Here is an 11,273-nt window from a genome sequence, read left to right on the forward strand (position 1 = left end):
CTGGAGGGGCACAGCCTTCTGTGAGACATGAATCCAGGCTCAAGTTTGGAGTCCAGCACAGATGGGTCATCTCAGCACTTAGGAGGTTGAGGCAGGAGGAAGTTAGGTTTGAGGCCAGCCTGGTCTACATAGTGAGACTCTGTCGCCCCTTGTCCCCCACTCCAAAAGAAAGACATGAAGGGTAGGACCTGAGCTGTGTAACCCAGACCTAGCTCCAACACTGGGATGGAATGGGGGCCTCGGAATCCATGGGTGGGCATTCTTCTGTTGCTGTGGCAACCACAGGTCCATTTGGGTGCCGAGGGAGTGAGGTTAAAGGGTTAGGAGGGGCCGCACATATGGGGGAACTTGGTGAACACCGGGCCAGTTTGCTCAACAACCCAGTCCCGGAGGTCAAAGTTTCGGGCGGGTCAGAGCAGGGACAGCACAATGGTGATTTGGACCTTCAGAGTGCGCCATTTGAGGGCCACTGGCTGCAGGGCTCCAAGGCCACCACAGGGCGAGCCACAGAAGACCCAGAGGAGGAGATTCCCCCGGAGGAGATGGCTGGGGAAGAGCTCCCTGAGGCCTCCAATCTGGATGATTCCCTTCGACGAGACCTGGAGGTGGAAGTGGTTGAAATGAGGTGGGTGTTGGGGACTTAGTGGGCAGGTAGGTAGGTGCCAAGGAGGCAGATGCTAGCACACCAGTCTATCTTGGCCACCTTCATTATCCTTCCCTTTGGAGACTCCCAGCTTCCCAGAGGCAGGGGATGCTGCTGGTAGTGCTGTCCTGCTCTGGGTCCTGGTACTCAGTAAACACTGGGAAGAGAAGTGAGTGTCGTGTTCACTCTCCCAACAGCCCCAGGAGGTGGGAGCTGACTTCTGGTTCTGTGGGCTCAGGGATCAGTTTCTGGACAGTGTGGAGCCTGAGTGACAGCAAACTCATTCACAGAGAGTGTTGAGGCTCCAGGGCCCAGAGCTGACTGAAGGCTCCTGATGGGGAAACAAGACGACTGCTCACGGTGGAGCAGCAGGCCCTGATGCCAGACTCTTTGCAGCCATCTGTCCATCACTGAGCGGACTCCCAGTGTCTTCACAGCCAAGGGCAGGAAAAAGAGGAGCCGGAGGCTGCTGGAGCTGGCAAAGCCCAAGACCAACTGGCAATGTCTGAGAGACAGGTGAGGGCTGGGGCCCATGAGGTGGTGAGGCAGTAGGCATCCTGGGCCTGCTGTGCTCCTCTGACACCCTGTCACCAACCCATCATCCTTGTGGCACCATGGGCAGGACACCTAGAGAATAAATGGGCTGTTGGGAGGCATCAGGCAAGGCACCAGAGGTGGGACCCTTGGGTGGTACCCAGAGGACAGTGAGAAATCTGGGAGCCAGTGGGGATCCAGAGGCAAAGGCAGGGCCTGGGACCCTGTCTCATCGCAGGACGGGGTGCTGTTGTAAGGGCTATGCCTGGATTTCCCCACGCAAGACCAACTTGCAGTTCTGCCTGTATTGGTGAGTTGGGGTGTCCCCTCCCTCTGTTACCTGCCCACGTCAGGGACATGCCAGGCTCCAAGAATACATCTGAGCTGCCTTCTCTCCAAGGACCAAGTTCTAGGGGTGGAGGGCTCTAGAGCTAGGGCTGTCATGCCTCTGCCGTCCTGCTGTGCGCTAGGCCTGCTGGGCCGTGTCTGTACCTGAGGCCCAGCTCTCCAGGCTGCGCTTGGCCTTTTCATGTGCCCCATCTGGGAACACGGGCTTCGCTGTAACTAATCCATTTCCCCTGGTGCTTGCTGCCCTAATCCAGTCTGACCTTCTGTTTCTCTGAGTCCTGTTTTCTCAGGCTTCCTTTCCTGGTTCCTCAGTCTCCTGTCCATTGTTCCAGGGCCTCAGGCTTCCCTTCCCTAGCAGAGCACAGGGCACAGGGCACAGGGCACCCTGCCTGAGCTGCTCGGCTGTATTCCAGGCCTTCTGTATACTGGACCGAGAGATTTATCGAGGACACCACATTGACCATCACGGTCCCCGGTAGGTTCTGCCTCTCTGGGGCAGCCTGGGTGTCCTCTGCCTGGTCCAGGGCTTGTTCAGTATATGGCCACCAGCCACCTTCCCAGGCTACTCTCAGGAATCCAGTCCTTCCCCACCTCCCTGAGTGGCTGGAATCCTGTGGGGTTGCAGGGAGAGGGGCTCAGGGCAGTCCCCAAGGCAAATCTGGGCAGGGCTAGTGTTTGTATTACAGAGATCCCATCTTCCTTCCCAAGTGAGAGCCATCTTCTTTGAGCACATTGACTCCTTCAAATAAAGGCCCCCAACAAGAGCTGGTCTGTGGATGAGTATAGCCAAGGATGACCTCTCTTGGGCTTTAGACTCATACATATTCCCCACCCCAACCCTAGAAATCCTAGGGCAGCACCAGCTTCAGACAAAAACCTAGTTTATGAGCCTCTTGTGTTCAACCAAGGGGAGGAAGGAGCCATAGTCTTGTCTGTTGTACTATGCCTGTGGCTGAGGACACTTTTGGCAAAGTGTCTGCCTGTGTCTCTAGCCTGTGCTCCATGCCTGGACCTGTGGAGGGCTGAGTAGAACCCTGGGATGGAAGGTGGGTCCTACTGAGCCAAGTGTATCTGTGGTGACCGGGCCATTTCTGTCCAGAGGTGTCCCGCCGCGTGGAGGAGCTTTCGAGGCCCAAGCGGTTCTACCAGGAATATTACAACAATAACAGGTGAGGGAGGGTGGGCAGACGCAGAGGGTCTGAGCCTCTTCCTGTTTTATTCTGAGAGTGGCTTAGTGTGTCCTACTTCTGGGTATTAAGTCTGAAGAGTTCTAGACCCTTAGCTGTCTGACCTCGGGGATCAAGGGGACAGCACCCACCAGTGATCGATCAGCCTGGCTTTGAATGACATTGGCATTCATGACTGTGGGTTATAGAGGAGGGGCCTGGAGGACAGTCATGCTTTCTGAAGCCTGTTCTCAGAGTCCCTCGGGCAAATATTTGTTGTCCCTATGCATGGCTGGCTGAAGTGGGACTTGTGCCGCCTCTGTGTCTGTGTATAGCCCTGTTCTGTGTTAGTGCCAGACTGTCGTCTGAGTAAGAGGAAACCATGCTCACATGTGGCTGCTGATGTCCTTGCACTGGGGTGGATCTCAGGGGGAGCTGCTGCAACCCAGCTTCTGGCAGCCGACAGGAGGGTTGGAGTTAGCAATCACAGAAGCCGATGTCGGCATTTGTTCTTGGAGAGGGAGGAGATGGGACCTGGTTTTACCTCTGCGCTCAGGGTAGTCACCTCTCTAGCTGTTTGTGGCTCCTGATGGGAATGGAAGCTGACCCTTTGCCACACAGGAAGGTTAAGAAAGAAAGTACACTCTGGGCCGGACACCTGGGAGAGGAACGCTCTTGGCCTTCACAGGATCTCCTCTGGGAGGCATTTTGTATCCAGTGTCTTTAGGCTTACCCATCCCAGGAGCATTCTGGGAAAGACCATGCATATACAATTAGTCACCTACAGCTCTGCAGAGGAGTTGGGTGATGGCTGAACTCCAAGTGCCTTTTAGGACCACGCCCATCTGGCCCATCCCTCGGTCTACTCTGGAGTACCAAGCTTCTAACCGGCTGAAGCAACTGGCTATCCCGAAGGTTCGCAATAACATCTGGAGCATTAACATGTCTGAGGTAGGCAGCTCTTGCCATAAACTCTTAAGTGGTTGGGACAGAGGGGACAGTTGCCTTTGGATGCAGGTGGAGGGATGGGGCGCAGGCTCTATGGGGTGGTGACGGGGTTCACTGGGTCATCTGAAGAACTGTCCTCCCCCTCTGGCCCTTTCCTGCCACCTGAGGCCACCTGTGATCAATCCACGTCTTGATCACTCTCAGTCATCTGGTGTCTCTCTGGGGCTCCTTGATGGAGTAACATCACCCAAAGGGATGTGACCAGTTACTCTGTGTGGTCACCCAGACATGCTTTTTAATATTTTTAAAGTCCATCTGGGGCTCCCTGGCTGTTCATTCAGTCTTAGCTGAATCAACAAACTCCAAAAGTGAGAGATGCAATCTCCAAAACAAAAGTGGAGAGCTGAGTATAGTTTTGTACACCTTGAGTCCCAGGCAAGAGATTTCTGTGAGCTTGAGGCCAGCCCAGTCTACATAACAAATTCTAGGCTACTCAGGGCCTCACAGGGTAGCTGTGCATTAGTTAAACTGCTTTGGATCTCAGTGGGTCATCCACATGTTGCACCTGCCCCTGAGCTCTCTGGATTCTCAAATGAAACACATACACGTGAGCACACACACACACACACACACACACACACACACACACACTCTGATATGCCTTGACTAGCTCAATGGTCGGCACTTCTAAACCTCCCTGTGGCTACCACACACTTCCCTTCAGTATTCCTGGCTTACCACCTTCTAAATCTATACTTTATCTTTGCTGCCCTGTTACCTTCTGGGCCACATTCCCTTTCCACCTACACTGTTGGATGGTTTCTCTCCTGCAGCTCTTAAATCTGATCCTTCTGCATCTAAATCATGGCAATTCTCTGTCCCCCCCCCCCATCTCTTTCTGTCCCTTGCCTGAGCAATCTAAAAGTTCCCACTCCCATCTTCCTGCCCAGCCAATGGCTGTATGACAATTCTTTGTTATTAATCAAAGCCAGCTGTGGCAGGGACCCTCAGTCCTAAAAGAGTGACTTTGGGAGCAGAAATAAGACAAAGCATTAGAATCAATTCCCAACACATAGAAAGACCCTGTCTCCCAAACTGGAAGCCTGCTGAGGATGGTGGTGCCCGCCTTTAATCTCAGCGCCGCAGAGGCAGGAGAGGGAGAATCTTTGTGAACTTGAATCTAGCTTGATCTACATAATGAGTTCTAGGACAGCCAGGGCTATATAGAGAGATTCTATTTTAAAAAAGAAAAAAATAAAATAAAATAAAGGTAAAATAAAAGAAACCACCACCACTAACAACAATGAAAAAAACAACTCCAACCCCAAATCCAGCCAGGTGCGGCAGCACACATCTGTGTTCAACGGCACTCATGGGGCAGATGTAGGACCATGGAGAGTTCGAGGTCACCTTCAGTACTCAATGAGTTCAAAGCCAGCCTGGGCCTTGAGACCCTGTTTCAGAAACACAAAACAAAGTCTCAGCTGCATGCCACCTCCATAATTCACTCCCATACACGTTTCTAATAGACAAGGAAAATTGAAAAGCAGATTAAAAATCCACGCACACACACATTCCTTAACCTTAAAAGTGTGGCCTGTGGGACTTACCTGCCTGTTCTAGTCCTTTTGAACTTGCTTCTCATTTGGCTCCAAATGAGAACACTTCTTCCCACCTTTGCTTCCCACCTTTGCTTCCGTCCTCATACTCTGAGGTGTCCTAGCCTTTCTGCAGGCCTGTGTTCAGGCTACACCTGTGACTCAGGACTGCAATCCCCTATGGCTGCCATGGTCACCAGGACCCTCTGGAGAGTCCAGGTTCTTGGGCCTGGGGTTGAGGCTCCACTGGGAACTTTCTCTCCTTCTGTTAGCTGCTCACCTGTAAAAGAGAGAGGTCTAGCCTCAGCCAGGCCCAGGCTTTGCCCAGAAACCTTCCCATTCACATTGGTCCTAACACACAGGGCCACCTGTCTCTTCCTCCATGCTGGAGTAGTCTCCGTTACTCCTGGTACTCTGTAGTCTCAAAACCAAGCCACCAGGGCTGGGTCTGTATCTTCCTGTGCACACTGCCTTCCTAGAGCTCAAGAAGCCAAACTGCTGGTATGTGTAGGCTTCTCTCTGGGCCTGCCAGGGAACAAGCTTGAAAAGGGGACCTGTTAGAGGGTCAGTGGGGAAGACTCAGGCTGAGAGATGCAGCGGCTTTTCAAAGGTGGGTGAGAAGTGGCAGCCACAGATCTAATTCTGAGGTTTTGGACAATGGAGCTGGTGAGGTGGCTTTTAGGTGCACTAGCTGCTCATCTGGAGGACCCGGGCCCCAACCCCATTCCCCCTCCTCCCAGTGAGCCCCTGGTGGTGCACAACTGGCTGGGACTCAAGTTGCAGGGGATCTGGCACTCTCTTCTGGCTACTGACGGTACTGCACACATGTGATGCACAGTCCCACATACACATAAAAAATATTAAAGTGTATTTTTAAAAAGAAAGTACCTGCTGGGCGGTGGTGGTGCATGCCTTTAATCCCAGCACTTGGGAGGCAGAGGCAGGTGGATTTCTGAGTTCGAGGCCAGCCTGGTCTACAGACCAAGTTCCAGGACACCCAGGGGCTACACAGAGAAACCCTATCTCAGAAAAAAAAAAATCTTAGGGAAATAACTACTTTGGCCTGCTTCTTTCCATGTCAGCAGCCTCTCTGTGGACTCCCCCTTCCGCCTTGGCCGGCCCTCTATGCTCTCCGCCTTCCATCTCAGCATCCCCTCATGATGTTGCCATACTCCCCCCCCCCCCCAGCCTCTGTTGTGGCTGCCTCGCACCTCAGCAGCCCGCCCTGTGCCGTGCTAGGCACTCGCATTGCCATCATTGGCTCATGTGGAAGCCTTTGAGCCCGTGCCCCACATCGGTCAGGGGAACTCAGCTTTGCACGCTGTGCACTCATGACAGAAAGAGCTTCGAGGTCACAGGAACCACTCAAACTGTCCTGAGCAGCTCTCTTGTGGTTGTACATGGAGTCTCTGCTGCCACATTTGCACCAGGGTCTTTTCAAGTCTATGACTGTCCACTGACAGCTCGCTCATACTCTCTTTTATTCATTCTGAGACAGGGTTTTACTATGTAGACCAGGCTGGCCTCGTATTCACAGAGATCTGTCTGCCTCTGCTTCCCAAATGCTGGATTAGAGGTGTGCACCACCATGCTGGACTATTATTAGGTCTGGTATTTTGCTTTATGGTTTACCTTTCTCACAGCAGCTGAGAGCATTACCGTTTTATGGTGTCCCTGGAGGGGCTGTTGATGCACTATGGCTACTAAGCCTTGTCGAACACATTGCAAAGCTGACTTCTCCCTGGGAGTCAGGGCGTTCCTGCTCTGTGCACTGCTTTGAATTGTGACCAATTCAGTCTCCCTCTATTCCTGTTTCCAGGTTTCCCAGGTGTCCAGAGCAGCCCAGATGGCAGTCCCAACCCCACGGACACTTCAGCTGGCAAAGCCCAGGCCCCCAGCCACCCTGTTGGAAGAGTGGGACCCTATGCCAAAACCCAAGCCTTATGTATCAGACTATAACCGCCTTCTTCAGCTGGCAAGTGAGTGGATGTCCTTGTGGATGTGGAGTGGGTGAGGAGACACGGAGTGGGTGAGGAGACACGGAGTGGGTGAGGAGACACGGGTTTGAGGCGTATACTTGCCAGGTGTGCGTCTTCCTTATGCATTGCTGTCTGAACCTTGGACCCTGCCAAAGGTTATAATAGCTCAGGGCACTGGCAGAGCAAGTAGGTGAGGAGATGAAGCTGAGGGCAGGCACCAGGCAGCCAGGCTGAGCTATGAGGGCTGCTTCGGAGGAATTGCTTGTTTGATTCACTTTTGTGTAAAAGTTGAATAGTCCTTTACCAGTGGCAACAGTAATATGCACTTGCCATGGAAAAGACAAAAGAGCCTAAAGAAGAAAGGAAAGGTGACATCTAATGTCGCAAGCTAAAGCCCACATGCTTCATACACACGGTGCAGAGCCCATGTGGACAAGTTCACACCCATCTTCCAGGCTACCCCCCACCCCCACCCCACTCTGACCAGTGGACTGCGCCTGTAGCATACTGCTCTCCCACGCTGTGACTCCCACCTCCATTATACAGTGAGCAGTGGGGTTTGGTAACCTTCAGCAGTTGTCTTGCATGTTGCCAGCAGGACTCCCCCTCCTGTGTCATTCCTCAGACCCTGGAGCCCTGGTGTGGTCTGTGTGCTTTCTGCACATGCAGCGATGCTTGCCTGGGTGTGTCTTTGTTGCATACTTGTCCACTGTGTGCTGGCCCTGAGAGGCCAGCAGCTTGCAGCGTCACTGAGTCTGGGCTGCTCTTGTCTGATGTCTATAGAACAGATGACTGGCCTTTTGGGTTTCCCAGCTATCTCTGTCCCAGGTTTTGGTTTACAGTTTGCAGGTGCTGTCTATAGGAGATAGTCACTAATCCTTTGTCAGACTCCATGAGGTGACAGGGTACAGTTGGAGCCCTGCACTTGCCAGGCACTCACTCTGACACTGGCAAATGGGGTATGCTTGGCTGTGGGTGGGAGCATGTGCCCATCTCTGCTTCTGTCAGTCCTGTCTGGGCAGGAGGGAGTCTCCTCTCCACTGTCATACTGTGCTTCACAGAGTTTAAACATCCAGATGTTGGGGCTAGACAGACGACTCAGCGGTTAAGAGCACTGGCTGCTCTTCCAGAGGACCGGGGTTCGATTCCTCTCAGCACCCACATGGCAGCTCACAACCGTCAGTAACTCCAGCTCTCGGAGCAGACACGCTCTTCTGGCCTCTGCCTAAACCAGGCGCGCATGTGGTGCCCAGAGTTGCATACAGACAGTATCACTCATACAGATTAAATAATAAAATCGTTTTACAAAAGAGATGGAAGCTTCAGTGGCCTGAGTCCAGGGAGGGTTGACTTCCCCTGCCCTGGGGCCAGCACGTCCCAGACTCTGGCTCATTGTGCCTTTGCTGTTAGAGCTTTGATGTAGCCTGGGGCACTTGGGTTCTGAGGGAAAGGGCTTGTGTTAGTTGCTTTTTCCTCTTGCTGTGACAAAGTCCCCAAAGATAAGCACCTGAGGAAGGGCTGACTTAGGTTCTTGATCAGAGAGGACAGCCTACCCTGGTGGGACTGCCATGGGGCAGCAGCAAAAGGGAGTTGGTCACACTCTGTTGGCAGTCAGGAAACAGATATGGATGCTGGTGTAGCAGTCTTTACTACGTTATGGGTTCCTCTTTCTCTCATCCTTCTCCACCCCTTTTCTTCTAACCTTTCAACCCCCTAACACTAGATAAGAGAGAAGAAAGGATAGAGGGGAAATGAAGATCTCTGAATAATGTCAGAAGTTACAAAGGGCGACGTCATCATCAGACTACTTCCTGCTGAGTAGGGGTATTAGGTTCTTTGGGACAAGTTTGATCTTTGCCATCTCGAAATTTACTTTCTCCTTTTTGTTTCTTCTTTGTGCATGACTACCTAAGAAACCACTACCAACAACAACCAACACCTTACCCTTTCTCTTGGTGCCCTAGCATTTATATACCCTCTGAAAAGTCTCCAGAATTCCAAATGTCACAGGATCGCAGAAACTATCTGCAGCTGGTAAAACCATGCCTCTGCTAGAGCACGAGGCAAATCACAGTCAGCCGCTGACAGTCTGAAGCAGCTGCACATCCCACACCTGGGATTAAAGCAAAACATATTCTTAAAATATTTCTGTGTTTTTTTAAGAGAAACAAAAAATCCAGAATTCTCACTACATGCTGGTGGTCAGCTTGTTTTCTCAATTCTCAGCCTGGGACACCAGGCCCCAGGGATGGTGTCGCCACATTCAGGATGGACTTTCCTTGCTTTGTTGACTCTTTGGAGAGAGCTTCTTGTGGACTCACCCACAGCTGTGTTTCCACAGTGGTTCTCTGTCACAGGGTTCCACTTTCTCTCCCCAGGGCCTCGGTGCAGTCTCTCCTATACCCTACCCCTATAGCATAGCCGGAGGTATAGCGAACACAGACCAAACTCCCCCCTTCCCCAAGTGGAGAAAGACCACGTTCTCCATGGTACCTGTGCCCTTCTTTCTGAGTACTGGGACCAACTGAGATATTTTCTTCACAATTGACCCTCTGAGAAGGTGGTTTTAACATCTTCACAAAGTTATCCAGTTATTACCTACATAGTTCCAGAACACTCTATCGCCATAAAAGAAAGCCTTGTCCTCATGAGCAGTCACTTGGTCCTCTTCCTAGTCCTTGGCACCTCTAAATTCACTTCCTTCTCTGGATTCACCTGCCCTGGATGTTTCCTGTCATGGAATCACATGCTGTCTGTCTTTGGTGTCTGGTTCTCTTACTGTCCTTGAGCTCCCCATCTACCATGCTGTGTTGTTTCAGAGCCTTGGTCCTGTTCATGGCTGTGTAATACTCCAGCATGTGGATGCTATGTGCTCCCAATTTAACATTGTGGGCGTGGTCCACACAGATCTGTCACTCATTTGCTGATGGACAGACCCATCTTGGAGCTTTGTCTGAGAAGTCTGAGCCTGGTGCTGTTCCTTTCTTTTGCCCTTTAGCACCCAAGGCCTTGTCAGAAAAGTGCGTTCCTGACCGCAGTCCTCAGTGGGAGGTCCAGGATGTCACCAAGAACGCAGTGGCCAGTTCACGGATCATCTCCCTGGCCCAGCCCAAAATTCGAAAGGACCTCAACGAGGGCTACAACCCGTACTACATCTCCCCAGCTTCTCTGGTGGCTCAGGCATCGCCTCGCATTTATGAGCTTGCCATCCCCAAACACATCACCAAGAAAGTGTGACAACCAGGCCTACTCTCCGGCTCACCCCCAGTAAACACCAAGTGCATCCTCGCCTGTGTGCGTGATTCGCTGAGCTTCGTGGCTTGGGCAGGGGCGGGCGGGGACGCCAGAGACCAGAACAATAATAATGTTATTTTCGTATTCTACCTGCGATGTGCAGCCATTTTATTTCCCAAGCTTCTCTTCCCATCTTGGGAGACTGTGCGGCTGGCCTTAGCCTCTTGCCTGTCTCCCCAGATGTCCCATCTAGCTACCTCCCACATGCATTCAAGCTCAGCCCCATGGTCCTTGTAGTGACCTGAGGAGGAGGTGATCATCCTCAGAGGGGGTTCCTGCCACAGTCCTTGGTTTCACTGTTGAAATTATCATAGGGCCACAGTCTTCGAAGTGAGGCCAGAAGGGGGCACTTCACTGCATAAGCCTGAGGATATACAGCAGAAAAGGGTTTTTTCAAATCTGAGCACATGGCTTCCAGAGCTGGGAGAGAGACTTGTCTCTCAGTCCCTCAGACATGGGCAGCTGGTTATGCAGAACAGACAGACTGAGTAGGCTCCAGGTTCCTAGCAAACCACCAGCAGGGCCATCATCTCTCAGGTCTGTAATGAGCCCCTGACATGGATCCTGGTGTGACAGCTCAGTGGAATAGAAATGCTTCTTTCTGATAGACCCAGAGACGATATGTGGGGCACACTGTCTCAGGGGGCTGTAATAGTTCGAAGTCCTTCAACCCTCCTCTGGAACCAGCAGCTGAGATTCTCCCAGTCTCCGTTCCAACTCTCCTTTCCTTTGAGGATCCAGTGGTGACACTTGATCCATGATG

General features: G+C 52.2%; 1 protein-coding gene across 3 annotated transcripts; it reads left to right on the forward strand.

The window, feature by feature from the left end:
- The first annotated feature begins 278 nt into the window (after positions 1–278).
- Positions 279–10,504, forward strand: Theg (theg spermatid protein). 3 transcript variants are annotated; one of them, XM_028771793.1, is made up of 8 exons: positions 279–625; positions 1,040–1,159; positions 1,416–1,487; positions 1,939–2,000; positions 2,625–2,694; positions 3,525–3,642; positions 7,057–7,216; positions 10,215–10,504. In XM_028771793.1, the coding sequence occupies exons 1-8, from the start codon at positions 339–341 to the stop codon at positions 10,451–10,453; spliced, it is 1,128 nt and encodes a 375-aa protein (XP_028627626.1). In that variant the 5' UTR covers positions 279–338; the 3' UTR covers positions 10,454–10,504. The 3 variants fall into 3 exon arrangements, with proteins under 3 accessions (XP_028627626.1, XP_028627627.1, XP_028627628.1); XM_028771795.1 differs by lacking the exon at positions 10,215–10,504 and adding an exon at positions 8,278–8,521 and having other exon boundaries at positions 309–625; XM_028771794.1 differs by lacking the exon at positions 1,416–1,487.
- The last annotated feature ends 769 nt before the right edge of the window (positions 10,505–11,273 follow it).

This window comes from Grammomys surdaster, unplaced genomic scaffold (genome assembly GCF_004785775.1).
Source record: "Grammomys surdaster isolate TR1022 unplaced genomic scaffold, NIH_TR_1.0 209, whole genome shotgun sequence".
Lineage (NCBI taxonomy): Eukaryota > Metazoa > Chordata > Mammalia > Rodentia > Muridae > Grammomys > Grammomys surdaster.